This window comes from Haplochromis burtoni, unplaced genomic scaffold, assembly GCF_018398535.1.
Source record: "Haplochromis burtoni strain Fernald_Lab_line unplaced genomic scaffold, NCSU_Asbu1 Contig_160, whole genome shotgun sequence".
Classification (NCBI taxonomy): Eukaryota; Metazoa; Chordata; class Actinopteri; order Cichliformes; family Cichlidae; genus Haplochromis; species Haplochromis burtoni.
In genome coordinates this window covers 310,718-336,424 of record NW_024582521.1, presented here as the reverse complement: position 1 = coordinate 336,424, position 25,707 = coordinate 310,718, and the positions used below count along the sequence as shown (strand labels likewise).

Sequence of the window (25,707 nt, the reverse complement as noted above, 5' to 3'; positions counted from 1 at the left end):
CCTGACTGAAACTCTTCAAATAAGCCATTCCTCTGCAGATGATCTGTTAACTTAATGCATCACTGGGGAAGTGGGATCAAATTTGCTTCAATTGGCCAGCTACAGCCATTAACTTTGACCATCATCAATCCCTGACATCACTGTCCATCAGCAAAACCCCGCTGTTCATGTGGAATAATAATAAAAGTGAAAAAAGGGATTTATTGATTTCATTGTGTGAGCATAGCGGCTCAGTTTTAAGATGAAATGGAGCAGTTAATTTAGTTTTACTGAAAAAAGCACAGATATTTAATTTGAAGAAGGTGCTGTTATTTGGATTTTAACAGGTTCTGTTTCAGTGTTTATTAACTGAGGATTAGCGGCCAGTCCTGCCCAATTTTGCTTGACATAGAAAGCATGACTGCTGTTTTTTTTTCTTGCATGTTCTGCAATAATCTGTGATCCAGACTTCAAAGCAGAGGTACAAAAAGTCCACGCACGAACTGTGGGTAGAATTCAATGCCACTTCCAAGCTCATTTCTATTCTGATAAGGCTTGTTTACGTATTTACTGACTGAACGTTCACCGTGAGCCCACAGGCACCCCCCTCACAAGTTCACGGTTGAATTCTTCGCACTCCTGATGTTCTAAAAATACCTTTTTACGTCACAACTGCTCAGATTCATCATCGCATCTTCTCCTCTCACGTGAGATATTTCTGTCACTAAATTAAAAATACCCCTGCTGTGGCAGGCTTTTGACAGAGGGCATGTACTCCAGCTGATTCTTATCTAATTTGGTTTTTACTTTGGGCCTTTGTCAGATGTCTGCCCTCTGCAGATGAGAGCAGCCTGCACTTTCATCTCCACTTTAGTTGTTCTTCCGTCTGTTATTTTAAGAAAGTGTGCAATGGATTAGTTCACCCCCCTGAAAAGCCTTTGGATTAAGAGGTGTGGAGGATGATGGAGAAGATGATGAAGGGTGGAGAGTCAGAAGGGGAATGAGAAAGAGGAAGTGGTGTAAAGAAAAAGGGAAAACATTAACAGCGCAAAGACATCTTTCCTGTTGGTGTTGGGTAGTCAACATCTGTGAAGCTTCAGGTGCAACAGTTTGTGTTGTGTGCTGTTACGTGTTGTTTGTCATATTTCTGCTGGCTCCTCTGGAAAACGCTAAAACTGACTCGCTGTTGCTATGCGACTGTTTAAAACTGTTTCAAGCCAGTTTTGAACCCCAGCGATCCTTGCTGGAAAAATTCAATGCTGAAATCTTCAAAACCATCAGTACCCTGCATGCTGAGGCTGAATGTTAAATGTGTGAATACCAAATAGTGCTGTCAAGATACTTTGACTTTCTATTACAAACAAAGAAGAAAGAAAATTACCAGCTTTTTAGTGCAGGGTCATTCCATATACAGTCAATCCAATCTAGAAAAAGTTCCCACATCTTCAAAATCAGCTGGGGATTTTGGTACAATAACTTTTGGACATTTAATGAAGCCATGTGAAATTTACTTTCATATAACGAATGAAAAAATGGTTTCAAACGCAAATATAAAATGCAGAACTTGTGAACACGACTTTCCCTTCCATAAGCTACATTAATGACAGAGAAAACCACACAACCTCTCCAAACATTCATCACCAAACCTTTCACAATTCAATGATATTTCCATTTAATTTTACAGGGGCAATGTAATATTTCCAGTACAGAGAATCAGGTTTGTGTATCATTTTTAGGCCTAGACTATGTTAAAACAAAATACACACACAATCAGAATCAGAATCAGAATGGGGTTTATTGCCAGATGTTGAGGTTTACAACATTAGGAAATTGCTGCGGTGCTTCAGTGCAAACAATAAGAATTAAAGTGCTATGTAAAAAGAAAGATATGTGCATGAGATATACATGAGATATATACATGAGAATAAGAATTATGAGTGCTACGTAGAAAGATATATACATGAGTGCAGGTGGTGATCAGTGCCAAACATGAAATGATGCAGTGACACAGCGTAGGGTCATGTGTTAGTGGCGGGGACAGTCATGTGGTTATTGTTCATGTGTCCAACAGCAGAGGGGAAGAAACTGTTCTTATGGCGAGAGGTTCTGGTGCGAATGGACCGGAGCCTCCTGCCTGAGGGGAGCAGGTCAAACAGACTGTGTCCAGGGTGAGAAGGGTCAGCTGAGATCCGGGCTGCACGCCGCAGTGTCCTGGAGGTGTAATACTGTGTAATACTGGATTGGTCCAATAATTTACACTAGGGCTGCAGCTATTGATTATTTTAGTAACTGAGTAAGCTATTGATTATTCCGTCAATTGTTTAAATATTCAGATAGGAAATACTTTTGTCTTATTAATGAATGAAGAATGAACTGCTTCTAATTTTCGATTTTTGCAATGTTTTAAAGTTTAACTTCACATCTGTCAAAATAAACCTAAACCCTTTGTGTGTATATTGAAATAACCTGAAATTACCTTTAAAGAAAACACTTTCTCAAATGCAAAAATATATCAATAATCTCAAGTACAGTAAAAGGTCAAATCAGATTAGATAAGATATACATATAATCTAAATAAGGTATAAAAAAATTTATCTTTACTCTGTCTTTATGGGAGGCTTTGTGATTTAATAGGAGACAGGTTTTTGGCGTAGACATTAATGTTAATATTAATAATAATTCACAACCCTCAGGTAAGTGGCTAATAGTTTGATGGCCCATGTACATTCTTGTTGGCTTTTGAAATTAATGTGGTCTAGCACATCCCGTGCCCCCCTTTAGACTCACCCCTGTTTGCTGCAGGTATTGCTTCCATGTAAAATACACCTGACCCATCCTTCACATTTGGGGAAATGAAGGATGCATTTGTCGGCTGCATTTGGAGCAGCCTTTGAAGTGGGACAGCCTTCGTCGCCTGGCTGTGACGTAATCGGCCTTCAAATGTGGCCTCAGAATTGGGACACAGCTAGTGTTCATCAGTTAACTGGAAAAAGGTATTGCTACAGTTAGCTACAAATCTCTCCTTTACTGGTATGCTATAAAATGACAACAGGTTGATTTCAGTGACAATGCTAAGCTGGCTGGTTCTGATATATTAATCCCAATAACTATTTAAAATATGGTTTTACAGTCACTGGTTAACGCTACAACTGCTAGTTTCGACATTCCTCGATTCTGCTAGCTATGCTAACAAGACAACTGCCCCAACTCTGACTTCAGGTTCGATCACCTGACAGCAAACACAACTGGACAAGCTAGGACAACTAAGTTAACTAATTTTAAATATTACAATAAACTCTATGAAATATGATTCCAGTAAAAGTTACGTAATTTAAGTTTTTTTGTGATAGTCCAAGCAATAAAAGAAGGTCAGGCACAGGTTACAGTCCAAAAAAAGTTTTTTTTATTTCACCCAAAAACAAACTTGGTTAAATTATACAAAAAAATCTCAACCTTGGGCCCATAAAGGAGGTCAAAGCAACCAAACTCTAGTTAAAAGCTAGCACAAAACAATACTACTACTACTAACTCTAACAAACTGATGTATCTAAAGGGGAAATTTAAATAGTAGCTGATTAGTCCACAAAGTCGTAAAAAAAAGGGGTAGAACACACAAAAACCGAACTGAAACTAACATAACAAATTACATTCCCCCCATGATCCAGAGTTGTGGTATGACCCAATTAGCAGGTCTCCATATAGGCTTGCTCCGCCCTTTTTCCCACTTCTTAGCTCATCAACCAAAGGACCTGGAGCAGCTGCCACTGAGGTAACTCCGAAAACAAAGAAAGATTAAATCATACGCCCAACTGTGTAAACTAAAATGTCCGTACTTATTTTAGAATACAGTATAATATGATTGTATAAGTAAATTAAATCTAAACCGAAACCAACCCTTTCTTACTCTGTAAATTAAATACTATATTTAAAGAAAGAAAAATCTAAGTGTAGTGTTATGTGTAAGCAGCACTGTGATGTTTGATAGATATTACCCAATATGTGTGGCTGTAACTGCAGCCATCACGGTCTCTCCCAATTAAGGCCAAACTAACAGCACTGATCTATTTGGTGTTAAATTTAATAATAATAATTAGGGATGGGTATCGTTTAGGTTTTATCCGATGCCGGTGCCAGACCGGTACTTTTGAAACGGTGCCGGTGCTTAAACGGTGCTCAAACCGGTGCTTAAAGAATGGAGAACACAAAATTGGTCAAAAACCCTCTCATGTTCAGCTGTTTTTTTTGTAAAAAGATAACAATGTTAGCTTTTTCTGCAGCTATAGGGGATTTATGGCATCACTCTTGGCTGGAAGCAGTGCTCAAACAATGGAAAAGATAACAAAAGCATTTGTGAAGATTCGATGTTTTCAGTTTCGTTGCAACTGTCTTAAATTCAGTTGTGTAACTGTTAGATGCTGCTGCCTCTGCCAAAACAAGGTTTATACTTCTAAACAGGGTTCAACAAATCTCAGAATTACACCCTTGACTATAGAAAGATTTACTGCCCTTTGATCACCTACTACTGTTGTGTTAGTTTTAGAGAGATGAAGAAAATCTCAAGCAAAAGGCCTGGGTAAGCTCAGATGAGCTAGTGTGTATGATGTGCTGTCCAACCACTTCTAGAGATAAGTGTTCATACTTTCTCACAGTGGTTACTCTTTAAGATGGAGCAAAAAGTCCGGGATCACAGGGAGCGGTGTGATTGAATTGTACAAATGGTGCACATGTTTAGGCAAGCTCTTCACAAAGCTATTTATGTTGCAGTCAGTAGTTCTAACAAAATATGATCAAAGATGGTGTGCGCAGAATGAGAAAAGAGAGCTCTGAAGAAAAGTTCCGACCCTTCACATTGCAGCACACAAGGCCCACTGGTGCATTGAAGGGATGGAGAAAGTTTTTGGATATTAAAGGAAGTCCTGAGAAGGAAGAAGTCTTCACGAGGAGAGAGTGTGTGCGCGTGTTTGCTTGCATGTGTGTTAGCGAGTCTGGATTCAACAGTATGATGATTTTATTGGCTGCAGTGTGTGGTGTCATTGAATTGCAGTGCTGACTGGTCTTTTTATTATTGTGGAGGCTTATTTTCACATTCGTAGTCAAAGTCGCTGCATTGAACTTATTCTGGGTGAGATCGGCAAGTAGTGGTGGTTGTAGCTACAGAAGTAGTACAGGTCATCTGCTAATCAGGAGGTTGGAGGTTTGATCCCTGCCTGCTCCAGTCTCCAGTTTGGATGCATTGGGCAAGATAGTGATACCCAAGTAGCCCTCCAGTGCATTGATCAGAGTATGAATGGGTGAATGATACATGTTGCATAAAGCACTTTAAGTGCTTAGAGTATGAAAAAAGCTAATCTAAGAACCAGTTCATTTACTAAAACAGAACTATTGAATCTAACGCGTTGTTTGCCAAACTTATAGTTTTTAAATGATCTAACTCTTATTAAATTATTTTAGGTGTCATGCACAATTCCCTGAGGTGTTCTATGGTTCTACTACACCTATTGAGAACACAATATTAGACACTCTAAGCTGAGGCTTAAAACCTGCCATTGAAGACGGCAGACAGAAAAGTTCTAATCTACATGACAGTAAACGCAGCATTTCATAAAAATCGCATGCTTTGCTGTGACACCAGAATGCTTCTTTCTTCTTAAATCTGATATTAAATCTATATTTAGAAAGTGCAGGTGATGGCGGGGAGTAGTGTAGTGATATTCTATGTGGGTCACCTTTTAAGGTCACTCATGCACACCGCCCAACAGCAAAGTCTTAGATGACGTGGGAGTTTCTGTTCTGCTGAAAACCAAGATACTCTTCGACACTATCCTCCATACTTGATAACACAGAGCTGCACTGGAAATGCATGAAAATATTCTGCATGCTTTGTTTTACTACACACAGAATAATGAAACTCTAAAGCCCGACTGATGATGGGATTTGTTTTTTTATTTATTTACATTATTTGCAGTTATTCTGTTGACCTGTGAGCTGCATGGGTTTCCCTTATGTGTTTTGCTTTGCCTGTCTCTTTGCAGAATTGTTTGTTTATTTGAAAAGATTCAGGGAGGACAAAATGCTTTTCAACAGAAGAGAAGCATGAAATTAGCTGGTACTGTACATAACCAGGGAGGGCATTAACAGTTGGTGAGAAGTGCTGGCTAATGCAGGACTGTTGCTATTTATATCAGAATGTGGAAGAAGCTTTGGATGGAAGCTGGCTGAGCAAGACAAGTTTATAGGCACTATCTATATGTCTTCATTAATTTTGAATGCAGAAAAGTATGGATGGGAAAAGATTCATTTGAAACATTGAATACTTTATCATGTGGGTTTTTCTTATTTTCTGTATGCTGCATGGCCAAGACTGCTACTACAGAAATTAGGCTTTGATATTGTTAGAGCTGAATGAAAGCAAAGGGTAGAGACGCAGACGAATTGCGGGATGCTGATAACAGCATAAGATGTATTTTCTTTGAGCACAAAAACATTCCCTTTGGTAAAAATGCTCCTTTGAGCAGAGTGAAGGAGCCCAACTCTTTAGTCACCATACAAATCTACAACAGAATCGTCTTTTCTCCCCCTCTCTTGCTCCAACACGCAGACAAACACATGGTATAGTGTCAAATTAAAGGACCAACCCTTGACCTTATGGTGATGAGATCTACTCTAAGGGAGCATTTTGCTGGGTTTACCCCTTCAGAGATCAGGATCACTTGCAAATCAATGCAAAATAATTGTGAGTGATCACCTTTACCCTACGATGAAACATTTCTATCTCGATGTTTTCTTCCGGGATGATGGTGCTCCCCACCTAAAGAGCATGAATGGTAACAGTGTGGTTTGCTGACTAGTAAAAGTCATCATGTTTCAACACACATGAGAGCTGTGAGGAAGCCTTCTCCGCCACCAGTGATTTAAAAAAAAAAAAAAACTGGATGAGGGAATCCTTTGGAAGTGTGGTGTTCCTTCCTTCCAGTTCGAAAGACTTGCAGAATTGGTGTCAAGGTAGATTTAAGCATTTATGACGGCACCCAGTGGCCCAGAACCTTACTGAAACTCTTAATGCTGGGTTTTTCTGGAACTTGTCACTCCTTTGCATCTCATCAGGACACCTGCTGTCTCAGATTTTTCATATCCACCACTTTCTTCACTTTTTCTCTCCTTTCCAGCAACATTATTCTCACTGCAATAACAGAACTGAAGGTCATGGTTCTTTCACTCCCTAGTCTGGCTTTTGGTGACCTCCTTGGATCAAAGGGTGGAACATTAGTTGATGTCAGATACAGATATATATGTATTCAATAGTTCTCTCAGTTGGCAACTACCATGTGATGTGTGTGTTTGTGGTATAGATTCTGCCCCGTGTGTCATAACAGGCTTAAAGCTACAACCTTTTTGAAATGTGTAAAGGATCAAACGCCTGTTTAAAGTGCTCCTAATGACAAGCCCACTAAGAATTATAGCCAGCTCTGCAGTTTCTTCCGGCTCTGCAGATTCATTTAACATTTTCCACTGTTTTGGATTTGCTGCCAGCAGCTTTAGGCTACTATTTTGGTTCACTCTCCTGGTGCTCATCAGCATAATTCCCAGATGCACTGGCAGCTGTCTTCCAACAAACAAGCTCTGTCAAATGACACACTACCTGCACAGTAACAAACAGCCACAAAGTGAAGCATGCGGTTAAAAGGAGACAGCTTCTCTCTGGGGTTAATTGAGATAAAGCTAAAAGTGCTGAATTTTTCATTTAACATGAACCAGAGCTCCAGGGGAATGCTTGTTGCCCCTTGCCTGCTGAAAGTGTAAACTGTCTGGGCGCCTGGCTCGCCATTTTGACATTTCGGGATAATAAGTCAAAAATTGTGCCTGCTGTTGGCTGGGATGCTCGCAAGTGTCAAAAATAATTACCGCCAGTAATCAAAAGCAGACAAAACAATTACACGCTTTAAGTTTAACAAGCTCGATGTGCTCGTGCATGGACGCGCGCGCGCTCTATCCGTGTCAAATGCCCTTGCCTGCGTCGTGCAGCTCGTTACGTTTGATCCACGCGGGGCTCCTGCGCTTCCACACGGCACAGACGCGCAGAGCGGACAAGCAAGCGCTGCTGCTGCTCATTCTGCTCCTGATTCCACGGGGGGAGGGGGACTCGGCTCGTCACAGTCCCCATCCAGTCACGCTGAAACGGTGTGGGATTCCTTCACTCCTCGATCGGGGATGCGCATCTGGACCGGAGAGTGTCCAGGGGACAATTACGCGTCAAAGCGCTCCACTGTACCTCTTCTTGTCGTCCTGCCCCCGCAGAGGAAATAAACACGTCGGCTGAGGACAGTTTGGCTGTTTTCTTTTCTTTTTTTCTTTTTTTTTAATACAATGGCAGGCGCAAAGTGCCTTCTGAAGACGCCGAGGTAAGTCGTCTTAATTATAGTAGCTTTAAAGAAAAATAACACATCGACGACCACATATTCCAAAACGAAATCTGTCTGTGCAGCAACTGATTTGAGAGCATGTTGTTCAGACTTTGTGGTGTTTTTCTTTCACTCGAGTGGAACTTTAATGTTTTTTAGGGGGGCTTCGCACAGAATTTTAATGTGATATTTTCGGATATGGTGTTTTAGGTAGTTTAAGTCTACCTACAACATGTGCCAGTGCGGCGTGTAATTTGTTGTATAGGCTCCAGGTGTACAACGTGGGGATTTCAGTGCTGTGCAGAGTGCTTGTTTACTGTGAGGGGGAAAAACGCACTAAATCCATGCAGTGTGACACCAGAGCTGCTTTCAGAGAAGGCTATTGGCTATTGCCAGTGCTCTGCTGTTAATAAGGTGTTTTACCCAGCCTGGCTTAGTTGATAGAAATGTCTGACAATGGCAGCAGTCACGTTTCCAAATTTATTTATTTTTTTGCCCCTTCTTGGTAAGTTTTAGTCTTCTGCTTCATGTAGTCGAAGGTGAAATTGAAGGCTCGTGCAGTCTATAGATCTTAATTTGCCACGCTGGTTATTTTTAGTTGTGGAATCTCAAAGATAACGTCAAAAGTTACCAGCTTGTGGACCAGTAAACTGGCCCGCTCATACCTGAGCATGAAATCCTCAATCGTACAAGCTTTCATAGTGAATTACAGCAGCAGACCCGGGGAGGGTGACGTGTCTAAAAACCAGACATTGCAGGGGGTTAATTGTGTCCTCACTTCAGGCTGATGCCTGTTGGTTACCTCGGGCCCGGGAGCACTTGAGCGCACCAAACTGTCAGTCATCACCGTGTCGTGATGGAGTGGTCGTTAGGTGCAAAGATTAGAAAGCAGGTCGCGCGTGACAAATCATTTCCCCTCGTCTTCAGTTTTCTGTGATAAACGCTCATCGTGTGCATGAAAACCACCAACAAACCGCTTTATGGCGTTTTTCCATTTTCGTTTCTTTCCCTTTAAAAGCGTTTTCCCGCGTCCATTTTTCACCCTGCATCATCTAGTTTTGTGCAAGCATCCGACAAATTCACCGCAGAATCATTGTGTGTGTGTGTGTGTGTGTGTGTGTGTGTGTTTTGATGTGCGCCTTGCAGACACAGCAGCCTATTTAAAGCACGTCATATCCACTTAACTCCAGTACATTATTTTTATCTTATTTTATTTTTTTCCTAGTGGTTCAGGACATTCACAGCAAACTCATTTTTCTGGTGACAGTTTATTTACATCAGACATGTTCATTAACTGCAAATACAGTTGTGTGATTCCCCGGGAAGAGGGGGGGGACTTTGGAAACAGAATGCTTTTAATTTGCTTTGAAATATGTGGATTATAGAAAAAAACAGCTGTTCCTATTTAAATATGCACCCCCAGCCTCTTCATTTTCCAAATTGATCCTCATAAATGCCATTCCGGATAAGCTTCGATTTGGCTTATCTCAGTGAAAGCATGCATAGAGGATAATGACGCCTTTCTGAGATTTTGGAGTTTGCTGTGTTTCGTCTCGTTGTGCACTCTGACAGGTACGCCCGTCACTACAGTTTGTCCAATAATTTTGTCCTGCGCTCCAAATAAAGGTCACATGTTGTGATCCTTTCCTGCTGCTGCTTTCCAAGTCAAATTTTTGGATCTGGCACAGAAACTCTGATGTTTGGACGGTGCACTGCCATTGCTCCATGCTTGTTTGATATTAGTTTATTTCAGATAATGGAAACCACTTTAGAGTCTTGTGAATACCATGAAAGCCTCCTGCTAAAAGCAACAAAGGTTTGGCTTTACATTTATGCAGAATGTATTTGTATATCTCATTCTGGGGGAGAAGACCACTTTTTTTTTTTTTTTTACTTAACAAATGATGCGATAAAAGGGTCTTGACATCCACAGACAATAAATAAATAATAAATCAACTTCAGTTATTCATTAGAAATGTCACTTTGGTTGGATATAAACTGTTACATTTTCTTGACTGTAGGATCAGGGCTCAGGCATGGGTAATGGCTTTGATCCTGTCTCGTTGGGTTATGAAGGGTCGAGCTGAAGTGAATGAAGTATTCGGTGCAGAATATTGAAATGCATCTCCCGTCTGACAATAACTGTTTGCTTAATTCAACAGATGAGTGTCCCAGCTTTACAGTTTGAGCAAATGTGACAGTCAATGGGCCGCTCCAGTAAGCCCAGATAACCGCTCTTTACCGATTCCAGATTTTTTTTTAAAAAGGGAAGTCTTTGACGAGAACTCGCTCTGACAAAGTCAACTCTGTGCCCTTTTGCCTTACAGTAACTTCCAGTCGTCTGCCATGTTTGAAGGCTCAGAGTCTATCGAGGTGGAGGGAGGCAGCACAGAGAGCGCAGTGCCATCGTCCATCAGCGCCTGTAAGAAGGTAAGACTGGGTGTTCAAAACCTGTCTTGGTCATAGCATCTTGGGTATAACAGGATGGGGGTGTTGCTTGTTTCTCAGCTCATGTTTCTGTGCACCTGTCTGTCATATTTGCCTTTCCATCAGTCTATATGTTTCTAGCAGTGCCAGAAATTTTCATTTCCTCCTCCTGGGTGCCAGTGATGCTCAGGGGTTGTGTAATAAGAGGAACAGTCAGGCCCCCCGGGTCAGCCCAGTAGATTTATCACATCCCAGTGCCACAGAGACAGGACGAGAAATAATACAGATCAGTGGGCTGAGGTGGTGGCTTAGATTGAATTTCCTTTCAAAGTGTGTGTACCGTAGATCTTTTGGGTGTGTGTGCCTGACTGTACATTATGTATGTGTGCTGGTGGAGTCTAATTAGCCTACTGCTCATGTTCTTAACTGACTTCCACCAAAGTGTCCTGTACAGACAGAAGGTGATATCTATCTTATAATTGGGCCTCTGGCTCCGCTGACCTGTGGCAGCAGCCTTCGATATTATCGCTCTCGGTGAGATCAGCTGACCCTGCGTCACTTTTACCTGGCTGAAGGCCTGCACAGATGGCCTGTTCCAGAGGGTGCAAGCATGGGGGGACATGGTTTGTCACTAAAAATACATAGTGAGAATGAACAACGCAGTCACGTGTCAAAATAATTGCACAAGAATGCTATTAATGGATAAAATGTGATTTTAACCTTTTATCTGCTGCACTTGAGTAGTAGAAAACAATCTTCTTTTACAAATGAAAGATCACAGATGCATTTAATGAGGTCAATACCAATTACTGTCATAAGAGGATCACTGATTTTTGTAACTGAGAGGTTATTAAAAGAGCTTGGCCAGCAGTTACAACACACTAGATTATTACGGAGAAGAACATTATAAATAACCAGCTGCGTGATTTTACGTTTCATCCTAGGGTTTCATGAAAATATCACCTAAGGGAGGACACTATCTGTGACTGCTTAGTTGACAGATTTCTGATGCCTAGCTGCGGACACTTAAACTGAAATAAATGTCCTAGAGAAAGGTCAATTGATCCCATCCTCCTGAAGGGAAAGCAGAGTGGCAGATGAAAGTGGATGGGTGACTCAGAAAGTGTGTGTGTGGTGGTGGGGGGGTGGGTGTCATTCGCTGTGTGCGTTGGTGCATCTGAGTAGAGTTCATCTGTGTGCTTCAGGTTCTGTGCAGTAACAGTGTGCTGGACTCATCGGAGTACTGGCTGAGGAATGAAAAGGCTCTGTGCAGACTGGGCCTGCTGGATGACGACATGGAGGGCGGCTGCACCATGGTGAGTAGCATACGTGTTGGCAACAAAGTCTGACCACATCGGCTCTAGTGTTCAGTCTTTATGTTCAGCGATGGAAAGGAAACGGTTTGAAGTTTAAGGCAGGAACGATGTGAAGGCCCATCTTCAGTCTGCTTCCACTGAGCGCGTCTTTAAAAACAGATATTTTACAGCAGGCTCGTGGTAGCTTCTTGTTGCTATTTAACTGAAAGGTTTTGCTCATAATCTACTCAGAAACTTTGAGTAGATACAAACTGCAGCTCTATTCTGCTTTCTCCTTTTGAAAGCTCACTTTAACGAGCAGGGTCTTTGATAATCATTTATCACTTTCAGTGACGTTACGTCTGTCGCGTGAACACTTTTCGCACGTCATTTCAATTTGCTGTTTTGTTCACTTTGTGAAATTGTAAATTAACAGAGTGAAAACACTGAGTGGAAGCCTTTTATTTTCCTTAGCGTCACTCTGTCTTATGAATTGTAAATTCAGTATGAATTACATTCAGGATTTGCATCTGTCAGGGGTAAAAGGCACTTGGTTCTTGTTCGGGAATGGCCGGTGTTTGATCCTTCAAGCATATCAGTTCAATTTTACACCATCGTTGAAATGTGACATAAACTAGATCAACGCTCTTAATAAAATGCTTTACCCCGGAGTCTCACAATCTTTAATGTAGGTGGGACTCATTAAGGAAAGTAGCTGAAGTACACAATCTGTTCTCTCTAATAACACCAGCTGTTTCTCAATAAGAATGGCATATTCTTTCACGCTGTCACAGCCTAATAATAAGTCTACATTCAAGCCCCTCCGGGATAAAATTAAATTTCTTACCTTCAGCTGCAGATTATCTTTTGACTCCCTGCTTCTTGACTTTTTCTTTAAAAAAAAAAAAAAAAAAATCCCATTTATATGTAATCTACACATATTTACCAGGAGAATCCAAGCAACACTTCTAAATCACCGGTCACATCTTGCAGCCTCATCTCATTGACTGCAGGACCAGCTCTATGGACCAAAAGCTGCTTTGCTTTCCACGTCTACAAGTTCTAATGATTCTGTCTGTTTATAGCACGCAGGTCATCTGCAGCGAGTTGTCATTACGTTTTTATACATGATGCACACATTCAATGTCATTTTCCGTCTGAATGGTACTGCATCCCACAATCACATAAACAGACAGTTCCCTTGTGCAAAGTTGATGTTGGATTGCACCGATTTGTGAATAACAAAGCCAATATTTACAGGATTGACTGTCCAACATGCTCTGTCCACTGAATATTTCCAGTAGTTTTTGAAGTGGAATTTAATTTCCTGATGTGCATTTTCTGATGTGAGGAAGGGCAGTCGTAGAAAATATCCCAAACTGATTCTCCCCAAATCATCCAGATTGTAGGTGTAAATGTTCTTAATGGTTAACATGATAAGCACTACATCACCATGTTAGAATCACTGATAATTATTATTATTATTTTATTATCGCCATGCTAAACTGCAGTGTCACAGACCTGCCGTGGATTTTTATTGTTTTATTGCTACTTTTGTTGCTCTCAGTTCACAGCACATTTTTGAGGTTAGCGTTGGGGGTTAAAGTGGGATTTGACAGGTGTGTCTGCAGTGAAACACAACAAACAGTAACAGGGTTTTCAAGCCTTAGCTAACCAGTGCCATTGAACTTACTGCAGTTTATCCTCGCTACTGAATCAATACACGAGCAAGAGTTACTTTTAATTTCTATAATTATCTCTGTCACAGGCTAAGATGGTCAGGTTTATGTAGCTAATGTAATACACAGTAATACACCACTTAATAAGCAATAAAGTGCTTGCACATTGTTTTCCCCTATCCATAAAAGATGCCTCGAGTGCTTGGTAATCATTACCAAGGTAACAGGAATAGCAGTAATTTAGCAAAGAGCACCGTTCTCACACTCATGTCACACTTCATAAGTGTGAGCAGCTGCATGCTGAATTGAATGTTCCTGCAACCACCCGACATGAGCTGCATTCTTGTAGATGATGTGCACAAGCTTCGAACAACTGTGTTTTGTCAGTTTTCTATTTCACCGAGATCCCAACATTCCTGTGTTTCACATACTGATCCTGCATTTTTCATCAAAAAGCTGTTTAAGGTCGCCATCAATTTAAGCCAACTTGCTTCAGTTTGGTTGTCTTTCACAAACAAAACATTTGAACAGCAGTTGGTTAGGGTTTCAGAGCTGTGTGTCTGAGATGATCCTATTATCTACTGGGGTTTTTGAGCTTTTGCCTTATAGGAATTACTTAGACATACACTGACCCTTTTTTTTTAAATTATTATTATCTTTGAGCATGTTTAATAATAAAAATAATCCAAAGTAACAGAGTTGCAAGATTACATAGGAAGAAAAAAAAGGACGAGATGAAAACATGTCTACTTTAAGTTTAATAGATTTATAGAGGGCTGATGATCTGTACATCGCTCAAAATGCACCTGTTATCCACTGGTTGCGCAACCATGAAAAAATAAGTACATGCATACAGTTTTCATAGGAGTTAAAAGGACAAGTGGCAGCCACTTTCTGCTAATCAGATGCACTTGAATCATCAGCAAGTGTGCGCACCTCTATCAAATCAGAAAGATTGGCAGTTTCTTGGTCTGTAGCATCAATCCAGACACAAACTGCAACACAAGACAATCCAGGGGTGGATGTCGCAGCAAATTCACCTTAAGGTCAGACGGTGTAATGCTCAGAGCAAGCGTAAAAAAACCAAATGTGTTAAATATTAAAGTTCAAGACAGTACAATTAGAAAAAGACTGAACAAGAACGGCTTGTGCGGGAGGGTTGCCAGGAGAAAGCCTCTTCCTCTCTTAAAAGAAGATGGCGGCACAGCTTAGGTTTGCAAAGTCACATGTAAACTAAAGACCTCAGGAACAGTGTCTATTGGACAAACAAGATCAAAGTGGAAATGTTTGACCATAATGCAGAGCGCCATGCTTGGCAAAAAAAACCCACAGCATATCATCACAAACATCTCATACCAGCTGTTAAGGTGGAGGGCTGATTATATTTTGCTGCCAAAGGATCTGCATACAGCAAAATTACTGACCCAACCATGAACTTTGTACAGCAGATATGTCTCTGCTAAGGTTCTGAGTCATCCAGGTCATTTTAGTCTAAGGAGGTTGGAAAGAAAAGCATCTGGACTTAAGAGCTGAAAGGTCTTCAAGGAAACTTATCCAAGAAGCTTCTTCAGTTCTAAGAGCGATTGGTGGAGAGTCCCAGATTTTAAGCCCTATGGGAGTGTACCCAAGTGGGTCCCAAGAGGACCCCCTAATGATCTTCTACCTAGTCACACGAGCCAAGGTGTGAAAACGGGCGTGGGTCACAATCAGCCAAGGTTTCAGGTGAAACCTAGCCCCACCCTATCATGTGATTTTTCTGAGGTCAAATGGCCCAGGTTGTGAGTGGGTGCTGAGGCTTCTGGGAAGGGATCTCAAAACTGGATTATAGATGGCAGACAGTTGGTGTCATAAGACACAGGCCTCTGTTCAAAGATGGTCATTTGCAGTGGACATAGATGGCTTCTTTCACTCTTCTCAGATGATTTGAAAGAGGAGTCTGGGAGCATCTGGGAAGTCCAGATGCATTTCTTTCCAAGCTCCTTAGACTTTGCAGAGCAAAGTATTCAAATGCGAGGCTGTCTTTCTGACAGCTAAAACCTGGCCATAACTGGATCGTGCAACAGGACAATGAATCCAAGAACACCAGCAAATGGAGAAAAACAAGAATCAAGTTGCTGCAGTGGCCCAGTCAAAGTCCAAACCTCAACCTGATTGAAATGTGAAGAAAGCTTATATATGCATAAATGCCTGTAAATGATGTGAGGGACGGAGGGACTTTTTTTGCTTTCCATGAAAAGCTGTGTGTGACCAGTGCCAACATGAAAATAAAGACGACTCTGCAGAAGACTATTCTCAAGCTCCTACCTGAGTTTATGCAGACAGTGTTAATTTTTCTTCCATATAACGGAAGCCCTAGCATCTTAATCTTCAGGTTTTGTATAAATAATACAATGGCCATTTGTTTTCTTTACTCTACTGTTTTCTATGAATCAGAGGAAAACGTTAATACGACTGCAAACAGATGAGACCCGTCCCCTTGGAGCAACGCTCTCGGACTGCAACATGACAAATCGCTCTCGTGACTCTCAATTCACCGTTCAGCTTTTCTGCAGCTTGCACAGAGAATCAGTCAAACTGGAATTTGCAGTTAATGCCATCATAAAAGAAGCACAGGGATGAAAATGTACTTTTATATACAAATATGTACAGTTTAAACCTTGATATCCAAAGGCCAACAAGTCTGAGGTTAAGTTTTCTAAGGAATGATCGCTTGAGTGAGGGAAAGGGGGAAAAGCATCAGTTTTTGTGTGTTTAGGAACAGGAGTAGTCTAAAATGAGTGTGGAAGGCCAAAAACTGTGAGCTAAATAAAAGATAAAAGCTCTGGATTTTCTGTGTTTCGCTCCATAATCCACCTCTGGCTGCATTGCGTTGTCACCTTTGATCATTCACTCATGTTTTAATGCATGAAGTCACAGAGAAGTGTCATGTTGCTGCGATAGTCACACTGAATTTCATCACACCCCTGAGTGCTCTGACAAGATGAGCGTTTTGAAGAGAAATGCAGCACCTAATTTTTTTCTCATTTGCGAGGCAAATTGTTGCTTAACCTCTGCGAATTTCTATTGTTCTATCTGCTACTTGCATTTATTTACCAACATGATTTAAAACTAAGCTGTTCATAAAACTCCAGCAATAAAAGAAGAATTAGAGAGAGCAGAAGTCTATATATTTAAACTATTGTCGGCACTTTTCACATGCAGGAAATGTTTCCCAAACCGACACGAGAAGTTTAGGTTAGCCTTCAGAGCCTCTGCCGAACACTTTCCATTCCTCTCTCCATCCATCTTCCCCTTTGAACTGCAGTCCATGTAGGAAAATGACCTATTCATCACGAGACTCAAACACTTCTCACTTGGGTAGTGTGTCGTGTCCTGACCTTTCCCTTCCTGACAGAGAGAGAAGGGGGGGGGGGACAGAATAAATATGCCATCGGCCACGGCAGCAGCGCTGACTTAGAGCAGGATCGGAGCAGGAAACAAAACCTCCTTCATCCAAGACTTAAACCACTTCTCGCAGTTTCTTCTTTAGACTGTGTCTTTTTTGACAGATTTTTGCTTATGGTGCAAAGCTGTGGTCTAAAGTCCTCCTATTTTTTTTTGTCTTTATATTAGATTGTATGTCACCAAGTCTGAATATTTATAGTTGAGGCGAAGATGAATTTGTCTGCTCAGGGGCAACAGTGCAGAGGCATCCAAGATTTATTTCCCTCCCTCTTCCCAAATTGTTTTGAGAGACACTTTATTTCCAAAAGTATCTGCTCACCTGCCTTCAAACGCACATAAACTAGAGCAACATACCATTCTTAATCCATAGTGTGTTGGAAATCTAGTTTTTAGTGCATGTTTATTTAATATTGATCGTATAGTCTTAGTTCAACGTGTAGCTTGGACGGGGTCTTGTTTAGGTGATGTGTAGCTGTCTCTGGAGCTGGAAGCCAGCCTAATGTGCAGTAACACATTTGGGAGGTGTGTAATTTTATGCACTGGCTTAATATCGTGCGTTGGCTTTAGCACACTGACTTCGCAAATTTAAAACAATGCATTTTGAACGTGGACGCACGCGTTTCTCTTAGCCTAGCAAGGTGACAATAGAGATAGTAAAAGCAGTGGAGGAGGGGAAAAAAATGAAAATAATGGCTAATAATGAAATTGCTTCAAAGCACTTACATTTACTGTAATGTCTTATTTAACAGATTTAATATTAGTATGACTACTGTGTTTCTGTGGCTGCGTACCAGAAGGGATTTGGGGTTGGTGATAATAGGATTACATTTCTGGAGAGAGGAAATGGGAGTGTAACTGTACAACAGATGTAAATAGAAATAGCATTGATTAACTTCCTACGCACTCTCATCCAGTGATAAAGCCAAATCATTCTTTGCCATGCAAACTTTGTGATAAACTGTATTGTTAGCTCATCTCAGCACTTCTCCAAATGTGTAGACACAATTGAATGTATGCGTTTCAAAAACTGAAGCATCACCTACCCGGGGCCTTCAGAGACCTGTAACCTACTCTTAGTCATTTTCACCTCAGTCCTTTAAGGTTTGAGATCACTTAAAAGATCCTACTGACATGTTTCCACCTGTATTTACTGAAAAATATGACCCTTTGGTGAATGTATACATCTGTCAACCCAACTGACGTATATAGTAAGAAGAATCAGAAGACGACAGCTGTATTTGTCGCCTTTCTGATTTCTTAGTTTTTTTGCGTCACACTTAAATGTTTCAGATCATCAAACAGATTTTGACAAAGCTACTCAAACCTACCTGCCCTGTGTAAAAGAGCATTGTCCTGCCCTTGTCCTCTAAACCTAATGACTGGTTCTGCCAATCTTGGCAGCAAGAACTGCAGTCAAGACAATTTGTGTTAACTGGCAATGGTTTTAATTCAGTCACATTGGAGGGTTTCCCCATTTTCTGGTAGCGAGCAGAATTCATGGTTCCATGAATTACAGCCCAGGTCTTAAAGCAGCAAAGCAACCCCAGAACCATGTTTGCCTGTTGGTATGATGATCTGTTTATGAAATGCTGTGTTAGTTTTACAGCAGATGTAACAGGACTCAGGCGTTCCAAATACTTTAGGGGTTGCCTTGTCAGTCTTAGGATCATCATTGACGGGTCTTTGTTTTTCTCATTGGAACTCTCCGTTGGAAGCCATTTTTGCTCAGTGTCCATTTTTTATTGTTGAAACACAGACTTTGACCTTAACTGTGACACGTGAGTCCTGCAGTTCTGTAATGTTGTTCTGGCTTCTTTTGTGACCTCCTGGATGAATTATCAATGCACTCCTGGAGTAATTTTGGTGGACCGCCCACTCCTGGGAAAGTTCACCACCTTTCCAAGTTTTCTCCATTTAAGGATAATGGCTCTCACTGTAGTTCAGTGGAGTCCCAAAGCCTCCAGATAACTTTTTCCAGACTGATCGATGTCAGCTTTGTTTTTCCATCTGTTTCTTTAGATCATGCCTTTTGAGATTTTTGAGTCTATTCACTTTGTCAGGTTCTATTTAAAGAATTTCATGATTCAACAGGTCTGGCAGTAATCAGGCCTGGGTGTGGAAAGCTAGCAGCTACCTTTTCATACAGTGTTTGTTTTTGTTTTTTCCTCTCAATAAATGAAATCATAATTTAAAAACTGAATTTTATATTTACTCAAGTTATTACTCAAGTAAACTTGTTTGTGCTGAAACATGTAAGTGGCAAGCGAACAAATACTTTTTCACAACATTGTATGTAGCATTCTTTTAGCCTGGGGCGCTAAATTCAGCAGCTCACTGCCAAGCAGTGACCGTATAACACTGCGTGATTCGGCAATAGAAAGGCACAGCTGTTTAAAATTAACCTCTTTTTCACGTCTGGATTTGAGAATAGTACATGTTGTTGCTTTGTTGTTTGTTTTTTATTTTAAAGCTATATCTGATCACGCATATCAAATAGGAAGCGACTAAGCCTGGCCAGTCTCGGTGTGCAGCATGTGTTCTTTTCCTTTATGGCCTCGTGGACAGCTGCTGTTATGCATTTTATAGGCAGGTACTTAAATGTGAGACCACAATTTCAGGCTGTTTATAATCATCAGTCTGTGTGAACAGCATGCCTGTCTGGTCTCAACACCAGCACAGTGTAGCTTGCAAAATTAATATGGCAGAGCCACTGAGCCTTGATGTTCTCCCCCCCTCCCTCAAAACCATAGTTTGCATTCACTTACACTTAAAATGGATTATAATTAAAGTTGCCAGCTACCGAGATAAGTCAAAATACATTACAAGAAAGAAATAAAGGAAGCTTGGGACCATGTCCATGTGTTTCCTTTTCTTTTCTTTTCTTTTTTTCTTTTTTTTTTTTTTTTTTTTAATTACACCACCAGTGGAAACAAAGGACATGCAAAATATACCTGCAGGACAACTGCATAAAAAGACCAAAGTAAATGTCTGACAAGTACTACTATTAATGTAGTATTATTTCAGTAATTAGTTCACGTTTGTGGAATTTATTGTTAGTTTTTGGGGGGGAAAGATGAGGAGAAAGCGTAAATATGGTTGTTCAGGATATATGTATTTTAAGGCACGAGGAAAAAAAGAGCCACTCTTAAAAGAGAAAGAGGAGACAGCAGAACCAAGAGCAGCAGCTGTGTGTAGGAGGATCAGAGTAGGGAGTAGAGAGGGGGGCTGCTTTGGAGGAACGAGGCTTTGATGGACAAAGGACGCAGAATGTTTGTAATGATTTCTTATATTGACCATGTCTGTGCACATAATGTTGTATTGAAACTCTATCTGTAAAGTGTGTGTGTGTGTGTGTGTGTGTGTGTGCGCGTGTGTGTGTGTGCACTAGTACAAAGAAAGAAATGTGCTTGCCAGACAGTTTGGCTAAATAGGATTTTATGCATAAATAAGTCAGGACAATTGTACCCCTGTGCAGGATGTGTGCATGCCTGCAGAGTTGGGGTCATAGATGGACACTCATTATAAATCTAACTGTATCATACAGAAGCTAAAACTGTACAACTGCCCTGTGGACAATTTCAGCATGTTGACAAGTATTCTGTGTTTAACATTTATTTTGTCTGTATCAGGCAATCCTCCGCACATTCACACACTATATATTCCTATAGGCTCAAAATGGAGGGGTGATATGTTATGCTAGTGATCATCAAACAACTCTCTGTAAACGAGACATGTACCTGTATAAAGGTTAAATCAAAGAAAAATGTAATCTCTGATCAGCTACATCATAAAAAAAGCCCCCAAAAATAGCCAATGGTCCTCTTGTTTGTTAAGCAGTATCAAACATTTCACAAGGTTAATTCCAAAAATAAATGTGCAATTTAACACATGTTTGGCTTCAAAGTTCAGTATGTGACTTGTTTTTCCTTCAAGTCTGTTAAAACAATGGCGAGGACATCTAGCACTGAAGCTCGCTGGTAAAACTGAAATTTGTTTTCCTTCTCTAGTAAAGGTCATCTCTGACCGTTTTGGTTTTGGTGGTCTGTCAGCACAGGTGGTCAGAGTCACCCAGAGTTCCCACACTGACCGCCTGGGCTGAAGCCGAGCACAGCTGTAAATTTTCACGGGTTGAGCACCTAGTGAAGCACGAAAGCGTGGGGAGACACTCAACAGCAGGTCTTAGCCAGAGTTCTGACACGAACACGAGCCTGCGTGTAGACGTGCACACCCTTAAAAAAATTTACAATTTATTTTCACAATACTCTCAAATTACACCGTTACTTTCTGTGAAACAGCTGTTTGATAGAAATGAACCCTTTTGGCTTTTTCTTTTCTGAACGCTCTCGTTGCTTTCACTGTTGCTCCTGGTTCAGTTTGGTAGGTAGCAATCAGCTAGTGAAAGCAGCAGTCAAATCTCAGACGGAGAGGGAGTATTGATCTAAGACTCATGAGGTGGTCAGACACTCCAAATGAGTGTTAGTATGCTCTGCGGCTGCTCGGCGGGCTCAATAAACCACCTCGAAGGTGATTATTGTAAATGTCAGCATGTCCAAGGTTTGTTACTCCATCAGTTAGTGGAACTTTAACCATGAACTTCACTTAGAAAATGAATATAATTAGTGATAAGCTACCTTTATCCGTTAATCAGCTTCACTGCATATTTGAGTCAAGAGATTTGTACACATGTCGTTCCTGATGCAACCCCAAATAGGTTTGTATCTCTTCCCAGGTTCAAACTGGGGATCTTTGACTTTCTAAGCAACCGTCTAAACCACTACACTATGAAGCCATAATGTAACTACTGATATAAAATATAAGTCAAAGCTAATAACCTCTTACTACTGGCTGTTGCTCAAAACTGGAGCCCATTATTCTTCATCACGTTCTAACATCAAACCATTTCTTTGTCCTCTTTATCTCACCCACCTGGTCAGTCCTTCAGAGACTGGCTGATGCACCTGCGTGTTGTCCACTATGTCTGATAGAATCAGAGCATGTCCCTGCGCTTGCGTCACCGTGAGACGGCTGAATGGTCCTCTCCTTTCCCAAATGTAGAACAACCTCCTCTCGACTCTCGCCGTCTGATAGTGTTAAATTGCTTCAGTCCCCTCTCAAGGTCACGGGTCTGGATCGCTCAATTTGTTCTGCCTGTGGGTTGTGCGCAGGCGACGTGTTGGTAGACGGGTGGGAGATGTCGTGGTGGCTTTCTCTGGGAACATTTCCAAATAATCAGCACAAGCGAATACTGCTGAGACATTCATAAGCTAGGGAACGGAACCGGCTGTTCATCCCGTGATGAGCAAGTGGACAGGAAGTGAAAAACTGCAGACACAAAACCAAACACAGTGAAAGAAGTTAAAAAATCAATTATCAGCCTCCTTTTTGGATCAGATTAGGTTCAGCATGTGGAAATATTTTTATACTGGTGTGTAATCTAATGCCTGATGTGCATCTCACTGGCATTTGACGGCAATTGTGACAACAGAAAAGGTCGTCATCACGCCCTGTAAACTGATCTGAAAAGACGAGCAAAACGGCAAACTGCTTTCACTCCTCGCTGAGTAGATTGCTCTGATTATTTTGATAGCGAGTCAGCAAAGGAGAATGTTATAAGTGACACATGCGGCCCATGAAGGGCACCAGACAAACATAAATGAATGACTAAATACCCATCCATCCATAGTTAAATAAAAATCCACCATCCTCATCAGGGTGCGACTGGAGAGACCTTTCATAGATTCTGTCATTGTCAGCTGCCATTAACTTCACATCTTTTCTGTTTGGCTGAATCTGTTTTCGAGCAGCATTTTTCATCCTATTAGCCTTCATAGTTTAGAAATCATTGTTTGACTGAAAGATAGCAGATTGAAGGTGAGGAGGAAATTGGCCTTTCTGAATGTGTCACATTATGCTTTTGGCTGAAGGATATTTTGACTGCTTCCATCTGACTTTGCAGACAGGTTTTTTGTTGTTTTTTTTTTTGTTTTTTTGTCACTGCCCTTTCTTTGAAAGTTATCAGTCTTTTGTTTCTTTTAACTCTACCATTTTCTTTGATGAAGAAGCCCTGACTGTGTTTTAAAGATGGCAAAAACAGCAGAAGCAAATCCTCATGTTGGAATATAAACTCATGAGTACATTGGCCTATTTATCGCAGCAGTTGTTGCTTCACTTTAACATCTGCAGCTAGAAAATGTGACATTATTTCCCCCCAAAATTACCCAAAAAAATACATGTGGATCTGTTGTGGCTTCTATACTTTGACACGGCTTTCTGGGACTAGATCTTCTTTAAGCAAACACCGATAAATGAGGAAAAGATGAAAGTCGTGAGGTATGTGTGCCGTCTCACAACTGCTGTTTAAAAGCCTAGCAGCAAACGCCAGGCACACCTCAGGAGGTTCAGGGGAAATTATTTCAAACTGTGATGGGCGTCAAAATGTGGTTATTTGAATCTATATTGTTTTTGCAGGTCTGTAGAGGAAAGAATGGGGTTAGATATCAGCAGGTAGAGCAGACGTGGAGGTGGCGGCAGTGAAAGGGAGAGCTAGCGGTATTCTCTCCCCCCCACCCCCAAGTTCACTGAGAGAAGAGAAGATACCACAGTAACTAAGAATGACTAAATTAATGAGCAACCAACAGATGGTTAGATGTTAGACACTGTGACCTTTCATGATCCTAAAAAAATCAACAAGAGCCAATTTTTTTTTCTTTTAAATGAAAACAAACTAGATTAGGTTATTCGTTTTTCTGTTATCTACAATCCCACAGGGATTTGTGAGGACACAAAATATGCAAACCTTATGTTCAGTATTTGGTTCCACCACCTAATCCAACAATAGGTGCAACTGAATATGTCCAGTAACTGTGGATCAGTCCTTTGTTGGAGTTTTTGGCTTGTTCTCTGTATAAAACGGCTCACTGTACAGCTTCAGCTCTAGGATGTTGGTAGATTTCCTCACTCGAACTGCTTCCCTCAGGTCCTTTTATGTAATTTCTGTTTGATTACGGTCACGTTACAAAACGTTAACTTTATGCCCCTTATCTATCTTCTATAAAACCACTCGCATCCTCAGGGTGGCTGTTTGCCGCATGACCCACTTTCTCTATTGCTTCAATTCATATCCTGACATTTTCATTTGGAGTTTGCTGCTACGATTCAGAATTCATTGTTCCATCAATCGTGGCGAGCAGCCCTGACCGAGATGTAGCTCAGTCAGCCCAACGCATGGCACGGACATAACCAGGTTTCCCCTTCTCCAAACATAAACTGTTTGGAGGATTTTTTTTTTTTTTTTTTTTTTTTTGTCACATCCATACACAAGACATTTTTTAACAACCCTCTGGCTTGCCACCATGACCTTTAAATGCAAACTGCAGACAGGCTGGACGATTCTGTCAGGAGAGCAGCATGTTCTCCATGCAGGGCTGCAAGGAGGACATACAGAGCAGGAGTCAACAAGAGTTGCTTCCCTGGATTCCTTTGACCTCCCAGACTATTACACACCTTTTTCTTCTAGTGGCTTTTGTCGATCAAGCCCTCACCCTCCTCTTGAATTTCCTTCATTGTATTTCTCTGAAATTGCCTTTGTATTATAGTTATTACAGTAATGCTCTCATATATGCCCATCTGTTAAACAGAAACGGAACAGCCAATCACATCAGGCCAATAACTGAAAACTACTGGTTCTAATTTTACCTTGCTAATCCTGAATGTTTTCATACTTTCCATTAACAAAGAGAGTATTACATATCTGTCAGAGTATCTATAATTTCCTTCTCTTAAATTATGAAATCGTGATTGCATTGCAAACATATCGCTCTGCCCAAGGCACTTCCAAGCACCCTGCACATTCATATTGAGTAGGGGTACTACTCAAGGTGAACTGCACTCCCCTTCCAATGCTGTTGCAGCTGAGCTGTATTCTTTTAGCCACACAGGGCAAACTTGGCTGCGCCAACTTAGAGCAGAGGTTGTATGCTGCAGAATCAAACAGCAGCTATTGGACAGTCGCGGGGTCCCAGTACTGACATGAGAACTCCATCACAGACCATTAAACCTGCAGTCAGAGCCGAGGGAACGCGAGACCGGCAGGGAATGAAAGACGGGGACTATGACAGGCACGCTGTGAAAGCGTGGAGACAGCTGACGAGGAAAAGCAAAAGAGGAGAGACATGGAGAAAGAAAATCATTTCTGGTTTACACCTGCTCCTACCAGCCCCTCTGAGACAAGAACATCTCCTTAGAAAGGCCTCTGTCAATATGACAATGTGGTGGCCTGAACAGACGGCTTCTGTAGTGTAGCTGATGGACAGGCAGTGCAGAAACTTCAAAATTACTGTAAAATCCCATCATCCTGACGCCCTCTTTTTCTTCACTCTCAGGTCTGTTTTGTAAATCTGGACCCACAGAAAACTGACTGTCGTGATGACAAAAGCGTCAAGGTGAGCAGATTTCTCCTCCACGCTCATTTGTTCTCTCCTTGCA

The 25,707-nt window shown here is 41.1% G+C and overlaps 1 protein-coding gene across 5 annotated transcripts in view; it reads left to right on the top strand.

The window, feature by feature from the left end:
• The window catches only part of LOC102305603 (SPHK1 interactor, AKAP domain containing), a 161,807-nt gene that overhangs the window by 100,694 nt on the left and 35,406 nt on the right, over positions 1–25,707 (top strand). For 2 of the 5 annotated variants that reach the window (XM_005933175.3, XM_005933174.3), the window contains exons 1-4: positions 3,621–3,748; positions 10,706–10,808; positions 12,011–12,121; positions 25,605–25,664. In XM_005933175.3, coding sequence (XP_005933237.1) covers positions 3,636–3,748; positions 10,706–10,808; positions 12,011–12,121; positions 25,605–25,664 — 387 coding nt within the window. In that variant the 5' untranslated portion in view covers positions 3,621–3,635. Of the gene's footprint in view, positions 1–3,620; positions 3,749–7,977; positions 8,379–10,282; positions 10,596–10,705; positions 10,809–12,010; positions 12,122–25,604; positions 25,665–25,707 lie in introns of those variants that run through there. The other 3 variants (XM_005933173.3, XM_014337074.2, XM_005933172.3) reach the window with 3 other exon arrangements.